A 20429-nucleotide genomic window follows, 5' to 3' on the forward strand; every position below is an offset into this window, starting at 1 on the left:
TGACTTACCGATGGGGATGACCACTCCCAGAACAGCCACTGTCAGGTTCTCGCCCAGGAGGAAATTCTCCCTTCCAGCTGAAGAGAGAGAGAGAGAGATGGGACGAGACACAGGAGTTAGAGCGAGGGTCAAAAAAGACAGGAGAACGCGAGCGAGGAAGCGTACGGGATTAAAAAGAAAAAAGTGTGAGAGGCAGGACGGGAGAGCAGGTGGAGGCGAAGGGAGATAAAACAGAGCGGCCGATCATGCATGAGTGGCTGTGAGTGTTTTACAAAGAGAGACAAATAGTGAAAAAGAGGCTGGAATAAAAATGGAAGAGGGAAATTATGAGTTTCTTGGCATTTGCTGGAGTGTGACCGTGACACTAACCCTGACCTCCTACACTTCATCCATCCAGGCGCCATCGGGCTCCAATGTCACCTCACACTCATTTAAATATCGCATGCTTACTAACACACTTATTAAGTGCATGCATGTCCTGCAGGCCACAATTTATTGAGTGAAAGGAGACATTTTCGAGACAAGCATCGATCCGTCCTATTAAAGTCAGTGGCGCGTGGTTGTTGGGGCTAGTAGATACCTTACTTTAATGTCATTATTACATTGAGGGTGAGGTTGTTAGCTACATTATGAGTCCGAGTAGGACTGCAGAATGTGGTGCTTAGCAGGAGATGGGGACGCTCAGGTGACAGTGCCCCATCATCAGGGAATTGGGCCCCATCTCTTGTTAACTCCTGAATGGGCAACTCTGCGCTTTCACATGAAAAATAAGAATCACATAGTGCTGGATTTCTCAGAGTGAATGTAAGAATGCGACATCAAGGAGTGAATGCTTACATATCTGCTTATGAGTCTCTAAATTAGACTTATTCACAGTATTAATATAGTTTTTTCAGTATCTTCACACAGACGCAGAATTGATTGAACATTATTTTGAATTCACAGCCCACTTACAGTGTTGAGAGACGCTGCTGTCCCTTGCAGGTGTGGTGGAGATGACCATAGCGGTGGCAGTGGAGTGCGAGCCCGGCACCTTTGACTCTTGTGACGACAAAGGCTTCAGAGTGGAGAGGGGTGTGAGGGGCTCGGGGGCCCCAGAGGGAGCTGTGGTCAAGTGAGGGGTGGCGTCCGCCTGTGATACTCCCCCCGAGGGTGGTGGGAAGTCTTCCGCCGAAGTCGCTCTAGTGCCAGGTGTAAATCCAGCAGCAGGCGAGGATGTCGGTGTCATGTCGTCTCGTGGTGCTGCTGCAGAGAAACGAAGAGCACCATAGAAACCTTTCGCTCCAGAAACTGAATTATTGTTATAAGATCTATACCAAACATAACCTCAACATAAATGAGCTGACCAAAAATCTAAAATCACGACTCCTAAGACTTAGTACTTGTCCATGAAGAGGGTGGACAAATTACATGAACTCAGCGGTGCACTTTAACTCTATGTCACTCTATTTCTTTGTGAATCCAGTGATGCAGGCAAATACAACTGATCTTGCAACGAATGTAGTATTTGTTCCAGAGATGCAGTGTTAGATTGCATTTCATTGCATAGTGGTCCATGTTATTGTATCCACCGCCTGTATGTGTTGCTTAGCAACTATCTTTTTTTATTTACAGGTTCAATAAATATGTTGCTTGAAGGGAGAATATCTAATCTTTTTTGTATTTATTACTACCTCCTACAAAATAAAATATGAATTGATCTTATTTTCTACTGTATTAGCTCTGTGATTAAATGTGTTAAGCAAGTTATTTCCAATAAGCAACACATTTCAGGCAGTACAGGGCTCACTTCAATACAAAAACAGTTAATTTAATTCAGAAAATCACGATTCATTTTCTGTCTTGTGTTATTGTTTTTTTTATTGTTCTGGCTACAAAAAGCATCCTTGGGTCCCTTGAAAGGTGCTTTAAAATGCAAGCTATTATGTATCTATTAATGTATCTATTCTTCAATTATTATTATTTAATTATATTAACTACAAAGAGAACATTTGTCAACATTGATCCAGTAGACAACTGCCTAAAATACCTCTGATGACATTCATCACAAAAAAAAAGCGCTTACTAGCTAGTCAAGCAGAATCTGATTATCTGCACAGTCAGCATGTGGCGCTCTGCCTAATATTGATCACTTAATGCTCTCAAATAACACTCGTAAACACACTCACCTGGCACACAGGCCCTCATTTCAGGCCCCAGGTCCTGCCCGTCGGGGCAGGCGCAGGTGTATTTGGGCGAGTGCTCGGTAATCTGTGGAGCCTTAAGACACAAGTACTCACACCCTCCATTCGCCACACTGCCCAGATTACAGCTGTCTGGGCCTGGAGACAGCGGCAGAGAGAAAGAGAGAGACAATGACACAGTTATGGTTATATAAATACGATTATCACTTATTCAACGTGGGGAGATAGCAGAGAGTCAGAGAGCGACAGATGCACTTTATTGTTTCCCACTGTGAACCCTGTTGAATTCCCTTATTAACAAGACCCTGGGCTCTGTGCCAGGTACCACACCACTGTGTTCATGGCCTGGTGTTAAGATACGAACTAGGAAAAACAGGTATGTATGGAGATCGAATTGGAAAGACACACAAGAAAGGAAATACACAGCCTTCACATGCATGATTAAAAACTCGGGTTCAGTTCCACTCAAATCTGGATTGTCATGTTAAGAGGAAAGCGGGGGCAGGGTTTAGACAGATGTGTGAATGTACTGCTGCTCCCAGAGCTTTGATCACTCCACCGCAGTCACAAGCCTCCCCATCATTTATTCATGTGCCTGGGTCGACATGGATCCACTGAGGAAACGTGGTCGCAGACACACATGCAAGACCCTCACTCATACTGTGTGAACACACCTTGCGGCTGGCGGAGCTGGTGAAAGACCACGATGTCATGGGGGTCGTTGAGGTTTTCAGCCAGCGTGTGGATGTCTTGACCGGTCAGCCTGTTGGCCATGAACACCGCCGATCGGTCTCTGTCTGTCCAGTAGATACGATCCTGAAGCACAGAGAGAAGCATTGTCTCAATATGAGCAATACACAGAACAGGTCAGTCGGGGTTGTGTTGGGTTAAAACACAAGAGCACATATTGGCAAGTTAGCAATTCCAACAGCGTGGGTGTCGACCTCAAAAGTCAAGAGCCGCCATTCAATCATATCTAATCTCTACAATCCAAAATAAAAATGATGGTCACTTTACGGCTTTTGAGAAACGATCAAAGTCAAAATTTGTATGTCACTTTTTCAATAATACCTATTTTAAATACTTGAAATGAAAAGTAGTGAATATTTTCTCATTAAATTAAGAACTTTATTGCAAAATAATCAGATTTTCTAATAAATTAACCTTTTATTTTTTACATTTTTAACACCATAGAACAGTCCCTGACATCCGACCTCTAAAAATAAATTTGAGTTAGTATGTAACTGAATTGTCAACTAGCTCAAAGCACTACTGTGTACCGCCTCACATGAGATGCATGCTGTGGGAGAATACACAGTGCAAACAGCTGTAAATGCTCTCGTCTGATTTATTTGTGGAAAACTAATAAAAAGAAAACTAGGACAGGTGAAATATGCACTGATAAATACCCGCTGGCACATATTTATCTAATTCATTTTCTTTTGCAGAAGAGAGTGTAAATGTGGCCTTTGCAGCAAATAATATGAGGGGATGAATCTATCAAGGAAATGCAAATGCAGAGGTTTAATGGTAACTAAGAGATGTTTTTTTTAATTCAATTGGAGTGCAACAGTAAACAGCAGGCAATAAACAGGGTTACACCTTATTGCAGAAGAAGATTCAACCTATCCACTGGCATTTATAGGTTTCAAGTGTCTGGCACATCCTTTGTGGTTCGTTAGAGCATTAAGTCTTAAATGATTAAAACACATCCTATTTAGATCAAAAGATAGTAGCTCAAAGGCTAATTTTAACTATGCTTGTTGTTTATTTATTGATTTGTTTGCTTTGTTTTCCCAGTTCACTCACTCGTCTGTCATTTTTCTGCCGTTCCCTTAGGAACTACAGGCTAATCTCTAGCGAGACAATAAGCCTCGCCACACGAGTGTGTGTGTGTGTGTGTGTGTGTGTGTGTGTGTGTGTGTGTGTGTGTGTGTGTGTGTGTGTGTGTGTGTGTTGAGTCAGTCACTGAGTCAGAAAGACATGGTAATGTGACGCACGATACAACAAGCTCCAGTCAATAACATGGGGCTGGTGAATGTTCAACATCCTGAACAAGAAGGTCACCTTGCTGTCACAACAGGGCAGAGGAGCCCCGGATCGATGAGGTATTCCACCAGAGGGAACGTATCATCATTTCTGTGAGTTGCACTACAGTGCTGCCTGCAGGGTGGACTAACAGCAGAGTACAGTAAGGAAAACCCTCGAGGTTACGCTTTGGACAGCTTGCCTCTATTGCTATGTTCATTTTAGAAGGTTAAAACAGAGACATGTGAGCAGTTTGTATTCTAAACAGCGATTCTTTGGAACGAGAACACGTTTTTGCAGTGGTGGAAAGTAACTGTAATCCATTTTACTCTATTTAAATTCAAGTACATTTTGTTTACTTCATACTTCTACTTTACTACATTTCAGAGGGAAATATACTTTTCACTCTATTGATTTGATCGTTAGAGTTACTTTGCAGTTTACAAGATTTTACATACGAAATATATAATACTGGATTATTATTGATGCGCTCATGTTCAAGCAGCCTTTCAATCATATTTTGGTATATCTTTTTATTTGATAGAAAATTTAAAATATTAAATTTATATACATTTATTTTATATAATTACATTTTATAATAAACAGTATGACAATACAACACGGAACAGGAGCCTTTTGCTAAATTTGACTTTTGATACTTTTAAATACATTTTGCCAACGATACCTATGTACTTTTACTTCATTTTTAAATGCACAACTTTAGTATTTTTACATGGTGGCATTGTAATAGTAAGGATCTGAATACTCTTTCCATCTCTGCTTTTTAGATCAGGTCTGCAGCGTTGAGGCTTCTTTACTCTGTTGCTACTGTAAAAGGAGGAACATTTGAATCTCGTGTTGGTCTCACAAATGCAATTCAAACCCAAGTTGGCATTTTTCAACAAATCCATGCTTGTAAATCTGGTTTGCTGCTGTATGAAATCTGCTACTCTGTTCCCACTTAGACCAGTTCCCCTCCAGTCCCACAGGGGAATAGGCCACTTGGGTGATGTCATTAGCAGCCATCTGAAACTGGCTGGGACTTTGCTGCAGAAGCAACAACAGGGACATGCCAGACAAGAGTTTATAGGCATGTAAAAGCATGCTTGCATGCATGCGCACGCACACGCAGACAGACACACACACACACACGCGCGCGCACACACACACACACACACACACAGGGAAGCTGGCTTACGACCAAAAGCACAAGTGCGTGGGTTGCTTTAGGCTGCTCTATAGCTGTCTTCTGTTTAGTATTCTCAGCCAGTCAATCCCGCAAGGGAAAACAGACACACAAACACACACACACACACACACACACACACACACACACACACACACACACACACACACACACACACACACACACACACACACACACACACACACACACACACACACACACACACACACACACACACACTGAGCACACAGTAAATTGAATTTAACAGTCATTACATTCAGACTCCCAGTCACACTGCAGGCCCCTGCGAGGCTAATGAGAGAGATGTAGATATGATGAGATGTGGGAGACTGGATGATACCACAGATAACGGCAAAGCCATTACAAATCTGTTGCGCACAAACCTCAAAAACAGCCAGAGCGTAGGGGTGTCCCAGTCTCTCAGCGGATGACACGTGTGTTCTGCGGTGAGCTCCGTTCAGGTCCACGCTGGCTACAAGGTGCAGCTTTGAATCGACCCAGTACAGACGCTTGTTGGCTACATCTGAGAAACACACACACACACACACACACACACACACACACACAGGTAAAAATGACTTTTTCCAAGCTGAATACAAATTGATTGTCTTCACGGTAAGCACTCTTGCACTCTGACTGACAAATCCCTTTAGTTGATATTGATTACGTTTTAAAATGTCAGATTCTCTCGATTATACCACCGCAAGTTTTACTGTGATGATCTATAACTTCTAAAACACTTCAAATGTCATTCGAAGCAACTGTGGTAACTTTAATAATCTATTTCTTGTCATTATCGTTTAGCATTTACCCGTATAATTGGAATTACTTTTGACCTTCACTTTCAATGAGTTGATTGAGTGCATTAGCTCTTTTTAAGGACTCTGCTTCAGAAACACACAACAATAGGTGTGCAATATAGCACTGTGTAATATACAACATAAGGACAGGAGTTGAAAAACAGCTGTTCTCCTCTCACCTAGAGTGATGCCATTGGGCCATTCAATGTTATCAGCCACCAGCACCTGTCGGTCGACTCCATTCATCCCGGCCTTCTCGATCTTGGCTCGCGTGCCCCAGTCGGACCAGTACATAAAGCTGGATTGAACAAAAGGAAGCACACTTACTGTGTTATTACAGAGTCTTCATGTTGTGCTGCTGCTCTCAGTAAGACATGTGGAAGTAAATAATCTCATACTGCACAAGTATTATTCCTTTTTATCTTAAGATAGCTTCCCCTTTTTCACATTTTTTGGAGATTCTCAGCATTCATAATGCAATTATTTGTCTGGTGATGGTGATAGCTGTCCGTTCAGCACCATAACATCACAACACAAGACAAAAGAGCAGCAAAGCAGTAACGGAATCGTCTGTGGTACAAACTCGAATCTGGAACTTTTGGTTTCCAGATGTGTTCGGGACAAATCTTAAACAGCCCATCATGTCATAATTAGAAGCAATGTATTCAATGCAGCTCTGCAGCTGTGCTAATGAACATTATCAGTGTTAGTAAAAACTGCAGCCATAGCATTGATTTGTGGTCGACCTAATGTGTTGTAAAAAGTAAAAGCTGTTATTGTATGAGTTCTGTGTAGTTTGAATGGTTATGGGGCAATATCAGTCAGCAATCACGGCAGAGAAATACAGTGTGATTTACAGATTACGTCCTTTCTATTTATTACTTTATTGTTTATTACTGACATTAAGTGAATTTTCCCGCAAAGACAAAACTTTTATTTGCTGTCAAGGGTAAGAAATCTGTGTGCTGGATTCCTGTTGGGCAGTCATGATCTAATGTGCATAAATTGTCACTGTGTGCCTCAGCTTAGGATATGTGCCTGTTTATTTAAGTTTATTTTTGTGACATTTGTTTGTTTTCATCTGGGTTTGAATCACCAGAAAACAAAATATGCAGAAGCACACGCTGGCACAAATTCATAAAGCTTCCCAGATTAGGAACGCTCATCTGGGACAGAATTTCTACAAAACTATTGAGTCAGGATGCTAAATGGGTCACAGGCTTGTTATTCTGGATTCCCACGTACAGCAACAAGCGTTCTCTTATATTTACCATTAGATATGGTCTCAGAAGAGGATTATGTTTATTAATTTCCTGGGTCCCACGCTGAACTCACCTTAAAAACAAATCTATATCTGGGGTCATTGAAAATGATTTTTGATAAAAAAAATAGATCAGTTTAGTGTCTACCAGCATATTCAAAGAGATATACGGGTGGGTCACCAATATAAATCAGTTTGACAATTTTATGCCGACATACTGTATATTTCTATGTAAATTAATAGCATACAGTTTAGTAATTAGCATACATTATAAATTAATCGTGTAGGTCAAGGCATTTTGTAATGTGCTCCTGGACAATGTACACCACTTCTGCTCCTCCTTACCCTTGATGGGGATCCAGCGCTATGGCCCGGGGTTCACTCAGGTCGGTGTTGATGAGGACGCGTCTCTTGGTGGCGTCCACTGAGGCCACAGAGATGGATTTGTCTCCGGAGTCGGCCCAGTACAGGTTGTGTTGGAGCCAGTCCAGAGCCAGACCCACGGGGGTCTGCAGGAGAGAATCCAGCAGCGGCACCTGCTGGGAGGGGTCACTGGCCTCATGGATGAAGGCACTGCGGGGCGGAGGAGAGAGCGCGATAAAGACAGAGGGGGACGCAGCGAGTGTCTTGAGGGGAGGAGAATATGTGATTCATAGTCTACAGAAAACCAGCCATTATCACAGAATGGATGTGTAGTGGAGGGAAGTTGACTGCCTGACACTATTGTTATTATTACATGGCACCCGATCAAAAAAGATTCATCCTTATAAAAAAATGTCTTTCTCTTCTTGCGATTTCATTACAATCCAAAGCATTTAACAAACATGTCGGAGGAGTGGAGAATGGGACTGGTATGCGAGCTGCAGCCTTGGGCAATGTGCTGAGCAGGTTCATCCGGGGGTTGGCATCCTTCTTAGGTGCACCACTTATCAGAATAGACAAGGCCTAACTCATGGGTTTGCCCGCTAATGATTTGGCCCCGGCAGAGGTGTGAGGTGAGAGCCAGGCAGCTGTGCTCCCGAACAGGAATTTAAATTTTGAGTTTCCCCAGAGAGCTTTTCTCTTAACATCCATTTCATAAAGCGAACACAGTGCTCCAATTAGAATACACTCTGGGGAGAAATCGTAGTCGGGATAACAATGGGTGAAATGCATCTACAGCAGTCGCGGGGCTGAACCATTGTCTCAGTTGATTACAAGTAGATGCTCAGTAAATCAAATACAGGCAAATCAAATATATGACAATATATGATTTGGCACTTCAAGGGTCGATAAGGTCACATTTATATTATTTTGTCTAAAATATGAAGTTGTCAAAATGTCAAAGAGGTTTGCTTTTCAAATCCAAGAGTTTCTGATCTATGAAAATGTATCCGATATGAAATTAGTTTTATAAATTGTAATTAAGGTTTCGTCTTTAATTAAACGTTTACCTGTAGATTTTCCGGTGAAAGCGATCGCACCAGAAGACTCGGTTGTTGGCCACATCCAGGTCCAGAGCTACAGCGTTCTTCTGGGTGGACACCACCTGGCTGTAGTCCCTCTTTACCAGGTCGATGCGTCGGATCTCATGCCGGTTGGTGAACAGCAGGTAAGGGCTCTTTCCTGCACACAAAGTCCAACAATATGTATTGCCCTTGAAAAAGTGTGAACTTTCAGCCTAAGTGTGGAAGAGTTTATCCAGCTGAAATTTACAATCAGTCCCAGTAAAAAGCAATTTAGATGCAGGTTTAATACATTAGTAAGAGGAATACATTATTGGTCGGTGGAGTTGGTATGTACTGCAATATTGGCCGGTCAAATAAGCTTTGACAATTTGTTAAAGGGGCGAAAGAAGGGTCGATGACATTATCTCTTATTAAAAAGGAGCTGCACTGAGCTATATTTGAACCTTATGTGGTTCAAATATAGCAAGCAAGTAAAGTGTAATAAAGTAAATATAACCTTTAGCCAGTGGAATTAACTTTTAAGGCATTCTGAGCAAACATGAGCTGGATTTAGATTGGATTAGAAATGTGAAATAATGTCTGTACCTGCATGTGTGCCAATAATAAAAACCCAAAGCATACAACATTATTCTGCTGCAAAGGCAGGACAAAAAGGATGAAGATGCCGATAAGCCTGACAGATTGGTTTTTTTCAGCACAGCATCAAAACCCTTGGATAAGACGGTTGAACACGATGCTGCGTGTCAGTGGATGATGTAGACATTCCTCTACTGTAATAACACAGAGGCTTCACCACAGTGTCAAAAGGCATTGCAGCTTAATGTGATGCTGCATATTTGGAGCACCCGAGTCGATACTCTTATTGTCATCTTTTAGCACAGATAAATAACACAACAAAGCTTGCGTGATACAGCTCAATATCCTCATCTAACAAGAGTATCGGGACAATAATCCTTCATTAAAAACTGCTGCATAGTTTCAGTATTGATCAGTGTGTCTGGATGCATCATTAAGTTGTACGGACCTTATTACCTTCTCCTTGCAAATATAGATTAGCAGTACCTTGGCGTTCGGCACCTCTTTAAACAGCAAGCTGTCAACTTTCGAACAGGCAGTAGAACTAAATAGACATGAATGAGCGTGCACACGCACACACTAAAAGACTAGCGATGCAGTAATTCCCTCTGAGGGCCGATAAACAACCTTGAACAAAGCTAAATCAGACGGGTTTCTTACACTTTGCTTGGCCACCTAACAAAACAACAAGCATCAGTTACTGAGTTGCCTCATCTCACTCTTCAACTGCAATCAATATAAACAGCCAGAATGATGTCAATACCTGGGTGCCTAAGATTTCTATTGTTGATATTTCATTCTTTATGCTTTTTCATGCTGAATGACTTATTGCCAAAAAACTTAAAAACACATCCCTGGTAAACACAAGATTTTGGAGGAAGTTTTACAAATCTGTCGATTAAATCAACTTATCGATTAGTTGACAAAATCATATGAGTGTAAGTTGACTTAGAATTTCTTTGGTCGAGGACAGGCCTAGTCTTTTTATACCTGCACTCAATTATAGGGGCAACTATGGATTGCAGGTCTCCCCTGGTTGCAGAATCCATCTCATGGGATCACTTGGGATTAGATTTTCTATTTCCCCACTCCTATTCGATTTTATCAGTCGGGAAATTGTGACAACTACTAGATACAAGACGTGTGCAGCCATGCTAGTGGCTTAGTGAGGCTGGACTTAGGCAGAGTGGTGCTTTGAGCTAAATGCTAACATCCACATAGACATTGCTATTCCTAAACCTATGGTGCTAGCATGGCTAAAAATACATATTTGCTGTCAGCCTCAGAGCTATGGAAGAGGACATGCAGTGGATATTTGCATACCAGATAAAGAAGTACACACAAAAAAACACAGAATGAGACCAACAAAGCAGGATATGAAACCATGATACAACGATATGAAATCACAGTCCTCTGAGCAATAGATGTCATTTCAACAATACCTCAACACTTTAGCTCTGACATAGACCAGGGATTATTGGCTATGTATAGCCCGGTTTTAGACCATATTTTGAAAACATTCCATATTCTTAAAAATGCATAAAAGCTGTAAATATTAAACTGAAGCGCTGCACACATCTGCGTTCACAGTAAAACTGTTTATTTTTTGTCTTATACACAGATTCTGTTTACTCATATCCCAAAATCCAATGTTACGTTGAAGCAAAAAAATATCTACTTAAAATTGAAGGACATCATTTGGAAAGACAAATGTAACAATTGCAGAATATGTTCAAATAACGAGATTGATTGAGATTGTTTGCCTTTTTCTGCACCTACAGTGACGGTTAATTCGGCCAGTCGCAATCTATCTAAATGGGTATGTCTATACATTTTATTGTACATACAATAAAATTTAAATCTGATAACTATCAAGTTATCATGTGTCCTTGTTTGTTATAATCAAGTTTAGCTGACTGCAAGTCATCTAAGACAACAAAACATGTCAACTCAATAATTGTAAATGTTGTATGTCTGGCACGGGTGAGAGGTGTCCGCGTTAGAACTCACAGGATGTATAAGCGTGTGAACTTTTTACAAGTAAGCTTTCTTTTTCTTTTTCACATTACAATTGCTGTGAGAACACTTTTTAAGGACATTCAAGACAGACGTGAAAATCAATTTGACTGGCCATTTCAAGTCGTCCCCAGCCAGAACTGGAGAATTCTTCACTATGATAACCATCACATACCTGGCATCCTACATACCTCAGAAGGCCTTTTTTGCAACGTGTCTATTTATTACTTCTGACAACGCACATCTGCCCTGCTGTCTTGATGCCATAAATACCACAGATGTTGTAAAATGACTATCTTGTCCGCCAACAACTTTTCCCACACATCTTAAGAGAAGACAAGCTTATTAAGATTGCCATCCACTCCAGACTAAATTATAACATTACTTGTTCTTGATAGTTGAAGCTTGGGAAAAGGGGGTATGCTCAATTCAGTTTTTTTGTAAAATGTACTTTTTTATAGTCATCCATTGGATTTCTTGTCAGGTGACCTACTGAACTTAAATATTGATAGTTTATGTTTATCTTCTTCTGTTATCCAATGTTTTTTAGTGTATTTTCATTTTCTAATATTTGCACATTATGTTTTGAATAAACATATCACTTCCTTCATTTTTTCATCATTTAAATCATTATTTATATAATTTAATTCATATTACCTGTATACATTTTCAAATTTAAGACATCATGAAGTCTAAATATTAAAACTCAACTAAATAAGTTGAGTTGAGTAGCTTTGTAATGCTACAGTAGAAGCACACATACTGTAGCTAAGCATTGAGCATCTACATCACAGCGTTTTGGGTGCACTCACACCTATTTTTAGAGCTGTCCACTTGTGATAAGGTCACCCAGGATGCATTTTAATTAGCCCCAAATGTGAACAGGGGCCGTAAACGCATTTATATTATCATGCCATCATCATGAATATTTCCTCTAATTCTGGCAGGAAAAAGCCAAGTGGGTAATAGATGCCACAGGGAAGGTTTTATCACTTTTTGCTGGCAACTACAGCCCACCTTGGTCGTGTAACATCTATATTGAGCCTATCTCTTTCTGACACTGCATGGTAATAGGATGGCAGCTGCAGCCAGTTATCTCCAGAGGCAGATATAATATTCTCTCATTAATAGCTGGCCTCAGTTCTCTTTTGACAGCCTGTGTCGTAACCTCGTTGTAGTATCGCACTCTTGCACGTTTCCCTCTTTCTTCCCTTTCCTCCCTCTCCCACCTCAAAGTCTGAATGATGGCAGTGTTGGTCAGGACTAAGTGTTCTCCAAATCTGGCCATTACAATGACAACATTTCCAACCCCTCTAAAAGGGGGAAATAGTCCCCTGCTGGTTTTATGGACTGTCACGGCAGCGGTGGAACGGCTGCATTCACTGCTATTCTGCTTGCGCTGCTTTTGACACGCAGCCAGACACACAGTTCTCTCCTGGCCATGATGGACTGATAGCAAACACATCGGGCAGTCATGCAGAGAGAAATACACAAGTGCAGACAGAGGCAGGGGGGCAGATACAATCCATACAGTGTGTACAAATGCAAACACACACATGTGAGTGCCGGGCTTTGATATCAGCTCAGCCTAATAGAGGGAAATGAAATCGCAGCAATTGACAGCCACAGCGACCAAATCACCACATTTCATTTGACTCACTGTTTCCTGCCAATTAAATAACCAACATTTTAGGGGAAATGGATTGTAAACATATAAACTGGCCTCAAGCCTCATGCTAATAGCTTTTGGCCATGGTTGAAGGGCAAAGAAAATGAAATGGCCTCTAAGCAGTTCACTTTGGTCTCCACTAGTCCAACAACTGTTGTCAACAAGCCTAACGGGACACCGGATTCAATTTGATGTAATTAGCATCCACCGTGACTCAACCAGGTACCCCTGAAGAGTTGTTTTTACCTAATTATAAGTGTTCAGCATGGTTGAACATATCACTCTGTCACTCAGGAAACTGTCTAATGTGACAGGACACTTGAGGACAGATTTGGCCTGGGAGAAACCAAGGGCTTGCCTTGTTGATGTTCGCTTTCTTTATGATTAAGCAATTATGTCAATTGCACAAGCAAGTGCAGAGCAACTGTAAGAACCTTACAGCAGAAAGATGTTTGTGATTATGAGATGAGGAAGGTTTTGACACTGCGGCTCCAAAGTGTTAGTGTGAAGCACTAATGAGGCAGCGCAACATTTGAGAGAACGTGTTGTTATCAACAATACAAGACAGATTTTTGTACTTTCAGTGGAGGAAAATCTGTCTGTACAACAGCAACTATTTAGGTTAAGAACTGCATAATATATATGTAAAAAAGAACAAAATGTTTCATTTACTCTTTAATGCAGGCACATGAAGCATAAGCCCAACACGTTCAACATCTCTGGCATCCTTTTGACTAATCACTGATTCTCATTTTCAACCTGATAGGAAACCCTAACACAAATCCTATTGTCTCAGACATCTTGCATTGTTGATTATTGAGCTTTGCTACTCACCTTCTGCCTTGCAGGTCTTAGTAACAGGGTCCATCTCATAGCCTTCATGGCATTCACATTTAAAATCCCCCTTGTAGTTGATGCAGATCTGGCTACAAGCATCAGGGTTCTCACACTCATCAATGTCTGCAGGGAGAAGAGAGAAGAGAGGCTATCAATCGACGCAGAGACGGACCCAAACAGCCAGCGACTAATTCACCCTCATGAGCTGCACTAGATAAGACCGGAAACTAAATTCCCTGAAAGAAAATAAAGCAATGAACTTCTAAGACTAACAGCTGTAACGGATGAGTAAATATGCACATTAATAACTGCAAGTGCTGGAGAAACACACAGACATGTTGTCATTGAGTTAATGGGAAGAAATAAGTCGACAGTGAGACAGGGCGTGTCTCCTCTGTCGACTTCTCCGCTCTACTTCCTTCAAGCAGATGTCAGGCTTTTTCCTTGGGTGTTATGGGGAAACGTTAGTGTTAAAAGGATGGGGAAAGTGTGAAGGACAGAGTGTATGTGTATATATATAAACACACACACACACAGTGTCTCGTAGTAGCTTGGTCAGCAGCTAAAATTACATTTATTTTATTTTATATGTCTGTCTAAAGTTTCTTTATTTACCACCACAAGTCTTTCTGTCCAGTAGCTGGTAGCCACTGGGGCACTGGCACTCAAAGCCAATTGGTCGGTCCATGCAGACATGGGAGCAGCCGCCGTTGTTGATCATACACTCATTCAGCCCTGGGAGACAAAGAAAAGAAGCCAGCGGTCAAATGCAGTCAATCATCGAAGAGGTGTGGAGATTACGGTAGCCCAACAGGTCATTTAAAAGGTCAAAATCGGATTTAGAAAAAGGCCTCTGGCTCATTGACGGTAAAACATTTTTTTGTAAAAAGGGTAACTGCAGTGGCTTGTGATATTTTATAAAGTTGAATAAATATGTGTGGCACATAGGTGGGGAAAACGGATATCATCTTTAATATCATTATTTCATCTCAGCTCTCATGCTCAGCTATTTTCCATCCTTTTTGAACCCTTATATGAGATGTTCTCAAAAGAAGAAAAAGGGAATCAAAGAGACAAGACATCACACCTGGTGAGATCTAAAAACTGAGAATCAGGTCATAATTCATGTCCTGCGGGGATATGAATTATGAATCTAGAGGGGATTAATGCTGTGAACTGGGATTCTGAGATGCCCAATAACGTTCTTGTTGTCTTTCACAAGAGGGAGAACGAGAGACAGAGCAATAGAGAGAGAGAGAGGACATCTAAATTAAACAGGCCTGCTGTTTAAATTGAGGCAGAGTGATGTAAAAGCATCTGGAGAATGAAAGAAGCAAAAAAAACAAGATGTAATACACAACCACTCTCATTTTAAACTAGGTCATAGCAGCTGGCACAAGGCTGGCACACAATAAAGAAGGCAGAGGCAGTTAAGATTTTATTAAGCTGCACACAGTGGCTTTAAGAATTACTTGATCGCAACAAGGGCTCAAATGTGGCTGCAATACATACAGCTGAGAATCAAGTGTTATCTAGCAAATGCATAAGCAAGTGGTTACATATAGTAGTATCTGTATCAATTCACTGTGGAAATGACTTGACAGCTCTTTAGCACACTTTCCTGTCCATGTTTGCTTTTAAAAGAAAAATACAATCAATTGTTTGAATGAATCATAGAAGGTAAGTTAGCTGAGCAAAAGCTGAGATCACCAGAAACAATCTCTGACGTTTCGGTCAACAGTTTAAGGGAATTCCCTTTTATACAAACAATTATGCATGGTTGCACAATGAACAACTGGAAAGGGGTGATGGATTAAGCTACAGGGGAAACCTCACTCCTCAATACAAGAGAGTGCTTAATTCTGTAACCAGCATCCGGCGCAATCTAGCGTAACACATCTGTCGATAGCCAGGGAGCTTTAAATCATCAGTCATTGAAAGCGGCGCTGCTGTACAGTATGTGTGTGACTTAGTAAACATTTAGCCTCAAGGAAAAGCAAAGCATCCGCTAACTTCCCACCAAGACGTTGGTTCCAAAATTAAGCTTCGTTAGCTGAATATATAAACAACTTTTCCTTGGGAAGGTACACATTTTCTTCCTGCACTTTAACTTCAGTATTTTATAAGTGAGGTTAAAGAAATAGATCATAATTTGTTTTAATCTTACATTTTTGTACTGTTGAAACAAACAAGATGTACGTGTTAATTAGTTTAAGAGATACTGCTAGGTGGGGTTTGTCACCTTCAGAAAGAGCCAGACTAGCTTTTTCCCTGTTTCCAGTCTTTGTGCTAAGCTAAGCTAACCGGCTGCTGGCTCCAGCTTTATATTTACCGTACAGATATCAGAGTTTCTCATGTAACTGTTTGCAAGAAAGCAAATAAGTGTATTTACCCAACTTCTTTTAAGCTACTTTAAACAAGTGTAAAGTAAGTGTTTTTACATTTTGGCGCTAAAGCTCGATTGATATCAATGCATACATTTGATAATTAGAAGAGACGTTTGTCAAGACACGTGCCGAGCAGGGCTGCCACATAGCTTGCAATGCTAAATCGTGGCGTCGAGAAAACGTTGTGCTGTTTATGTTGCTACACTCTCTACACAGCGAACTTATGTTGATGCCCTTTCTTGTGCATTGCAATAAAATGCTGAAAGTCAGTCCTGATGAATGTGGTCCTCCAGCAATACACTGACTACAGGGATCCAAGACGACCTGTTCAGCTTATCTTTCAGCAAAGTTATCTTTTTGCCCAGCTACACCACATTATACTTTATTTATTGTAACAACAATAAAGAAAGATAAAGTTGACTCTCGAAAGATTGACTGGGGGTTACTTTTGTGGGAACATTTTCATCTTGGCTTCGTGTAAGTGCCAGCAGACTTTGAGCGCTGCAACCGCCAGCATTAAATTCCCATCACTAATTCAGCTGGATGGGTGACAGCAACCTGCCACTCAAAGCAGCTCCTGCTAACTCCTTTCATGTCAGTTCAGAATTAACTGCAGACAGAAGAAAGTCGAGGATGTGTTTGTATTTGAGGACTCACTCATGCCTGTTTATTTGAGAGGGGCTGGGTGGGTAGCAAAAATGCCTCAGGGGGAGGCCGTGTGACAACATTAACAGCTTTTTCTAGACCACTTCCAAGGACAGCCATGATTTAGAGGTCACTTTCCCATGGGCAAAGAAACATGACGTCTCCTTCTCTACTCCACCTCCGACTCTCTACCTCTCTCACCATGGAAACCCATTATGTACGAGCTATTTCCAGCCATTCCTCTCAGTGAAAGCTGGAAGTCATGGTGCAGTGTTTAGGAAATGAATGGTGTGCCCAGTAATGAGTCAGTGCTGTGGTAATATGCCATTATTTCTAATGAGATGGGGAAACACAGAAAAACATTTACTTACAAATGCATTGTCTTTATATTACCCTGATGTAAGGCTGATGCGGCAAATGCAATCTCACCGAACAACTATAGATGTGTGTTCAGTGCAGTGGGGAGTAGTACTGTCTCTGTGTGTGTGTGTGTGTGTGTGTGTGTGTGTGTGTGTGTGTGTGTGTGTGTGTGTGTGTGTGTGTGTGTGTGTGTGTGTGTGTGTGTGTGTGTGTGTGTGTGTGTGTGTGTGTGTGTGTGTGTGTGTGTTGTGGTTGGGGAACATCTTGCAAGCAAATGGTTGAGTGAGCAGAGCGATGAGCTAGGTGTGTGCGGACACGCTGTTAATGAGCTGAGAACAAGATCTGAGTTGAAGGAGAGACGGAGGTAAATATGAGGAGAGAGAGGGAGGAAGACGAGGAAGCTGAAAGACAAAGGGAGGAGAATTACTCTCTGGAATACCTTTCGTCTTGTAATTTCCCTGGCAGAGGTCAGTCCACTCTGCCATCTGTCACTTTCCCTTCTCGACTGTATGTTCCTCTGAGATGTCAGTGTCCGTCTGCTCCTTACTCTCTCTCATATCACAAACCTTCTTACTGAGCTCTTCATCACAGAGGCAAAGCCATAAACACACAAGGTGTTGTTTCTTTAACTAAGGCATCACTTTCATTTACTGGTGGTCAGTAAAAAAAAAAAAGTTTAAGAGATAAAGGTGTATGGAGACAGGAAGAGAGATGGAGAGTTGAGACATTATCGCAGAGCAGAAGAAGCCTTTTTCTACCATTTGATGGTAATTAGTACATGCAGGCTCTCTCTGCTAATTTGGAGTGCGGCTCTCTGAAGCCTTTGAAATGCACGGTAATAGGAGGAAGGTAGTCACAGTTTTGTTATGGTAAACATGATTACGCTGCTACACCGCTTGAATCCATTTACATAGTGTATATGTAATGTGCTCACGGCACTGGGCTTAGCTAAGCGCTCCGCTGACACACACACACACAATCTACTTAATGTAATACCACTGCACCAAGGGTCAAAGAGTGTTTGTTAACAGCGGAGGCTACATCCAAGTGCTCGTGTTCAGAAAAAGTCCTCTTACCGCACTCCTTCTTGGGCTCATCCGATCGGTCCTTGCAGTCCTTGATGGAGTCGCACACTTTGGAGCTGTCAATGCACTCTCCGTTCTTACACAGAAACTTCAGGGGCCCCTCACATTTTGTGGCTGCGAGAGAACAGCAGAAGCTAGATCAGCATGCGCACTATAAACTTGACAAGACATATATTTGTATAAGCTATTGCAAAGTGATTCAGAAACGCATGCATCAAAAAGTGTGTGATGTCATATTGAATATCTCCAGTGGTTCACAATATCACTGAAGGCTCAAATGAACCAAGTGACAGCCACAAATACTCCTCACTCAGATATTCAAATCATCCCATATAAAAGCCCAGTGTGATCAAAGCTGGACTTTAATTTGCTGCAGGTTCTCAGTACTATAGGGCTACATTTTCTGTAACGTCATTTTGCAGTATGCTGGTAAATTATGTATTGGGTCTTATGTATAGAAGAAGTTATGAAATCAGCTTACATAAAGCACTGGGTTGGATCCTCACAACAATCAACGGACATTATAGCAATTCATTTGACAATCATTTAACCCCAGAAAAATCCCACATAAATGTGTTTAAAGGAAGTTCTAACTTGTATGGCTTTCATGAAATCACACCCTTTTATTATACTATTTATGGCCAGCATTGTTTCTGCAATAGCCATTGTTCGTATTTGCATTCTGCAATTATCTCCAGGAAACAATGCAGCTGTTAATCCAGCTTTACTTTATCTCATTGATATCAGCCTTTATCATAGCTATATTAAGTTCATGCAAATGCAAATGGAACGCTTCCTCCTGATCCTACCCCACATTAAAACCATTCAACTGGCAAAATATAACATATGTTTCATCATGTTTTTATCACCACGGTTAGCACTAAACACAATCGTTCATCAAACAGTCACTTTCTGCAATTTGTTTGACAGCGGATGAGTTTTAAATATTATGTATTATATTGCCTTATAAATATGATATAATAGTAATGAGCAAGAGAAAGAGCAGCCACAATGAGCTGGTAGATAAAAGGCTGCAGGCTGCGTACATTCAACTCTTCAGCGAGGTGGCCTCTCTCTGTGCTGTGTGCAGCATGAAATCAGCCCATTGTACAATTATATTTTAAACACCAGTTTAGCTGTTTAGCACAACTGTTGAGTTGAGTAAAGATAGAGCAGACAAGCTAATAAAAAGGGGGTTGTAGTAATGTACTGTGAGGTTTTATCTTGAATTTCCTTCACTTTTACAACTAATAAAGCTGGTCAAAGTCATCCCTCTTTATTTTAAAGCATTTCAGAAAAGACAAGACATGTGTGCACAGGACTGAGACACACTGAATCAAATATATATACACTGACAGTCGGAACATCAAACGGGAAGACTGATTCAAACAGACACAGGCAGAAAAGAAGACGACAGGTGAACAGGCAGAGAGGAGGACAGATTCTGGCAGTCAGGCCTTCAGACAGCGATGACAGGTGTACCCACCGTTGACGCAGCCAGATTCGTCGCTGTGGTCAGGACAGTCGTGGACCTTGTTACACTGCTTGGTGCCGTGGATGCAGGAACCGTCACCGCACTGGAACTCATCGGGACGACACGTCAACAGAGCTGGAAGAGGCACACACGCACATAAACACACACTTGAAACTGGACTTGTAAATCCACTTTAATCCCTTCAAGAGGATCACAACATCCTGTGGCCGAAACCAGCCCAAGACCTTTTTTTGAATTTCACTTTATCAGTTTTTCACAAGTCTCTCTACTTTTGCCTTCCTAATAAGGGCAAGGCATGCCCAAAAACATATTTCAAAGGATTCTTTGTAGAAGCATGTATGAAGTCAAAAGGGTTGTGCAATAAAAGGGTTGTGCCCTGTACTTCTATCCATTCACAGCCTGTGTTAGGTGCTGCCTGGGACAAAGAGAGTC

The 20429-nt window shown here is 41.3% G+C and overlaps 1 protein-coding gene across 1 annotated transcript in view; it reads right to left on the bottom strand.

Annotated features, from left to right (window-relative positions):
• Nucleotides 1-20429, bottom strand: part of LOC306706636 (low-density lipoprotein receptor-related protein 8-like) — a gene marked incomplete at both ends in the record, with an annotated part of 65225 nt that overhangs the window by 2163 nt on the left and 42633 nt on the right. The window contains 12 exons of the mRNA XM_079173784.1: nucleotides 9-77; nucleotides 955-1245; nucleotides 2169-2321; nucleotides 2858-2999; nucleotides 5802-5941; nucleotides 6398-6516; nucleotides 7825-8052; nucleotides 8913-9084; nucleotides 14023-14148; nucleotides 14641-14760; nucleotides 18494-18616; nucleotides 19989-20111. Coding sequence (XP_079029910.1) covers nucleotides 9-77; nucleotides 955-1245; nucleotides 2169-2321; nucleotides 2858-2999; nucleotides 5802-5941; nucleotides 6398-6516; nucleotides 7825-8052; nucleotides 8913-9084; nucleotides 14023-14148; nucleotides 14641-14760; nucleotides 18494-18616; nucleotides 19989-20111 — 1806 coding nt within the window. The remainder of the gene's footprint in view (nucleotides 1-8; nucleotides 78-954; nucleotides 1246-2168; nucleotides 2322-2857; nucleotides 3000-5801; nucleotides 5942-6397; nucleotides 6517-7824; nucleotides 8053-8912; nucleotides 9085-14022; nucleotides 14149-14640; nucleotides 14761-18493; nucleotides 18617-19988; nucleotides 20112-20429) is intronic.

The sequence above is a fragment of the Pholis gunnellus genome (genome assembly GCF_910591455.1).
Source record: "Pholis gunnellus genome assembly, chromosome: 14".
NCBI lineage: Eukaryota > Metazoa > Chordata > Actinopteri > Perciformes > Pholidae > Pholis > Pholis gunnellus.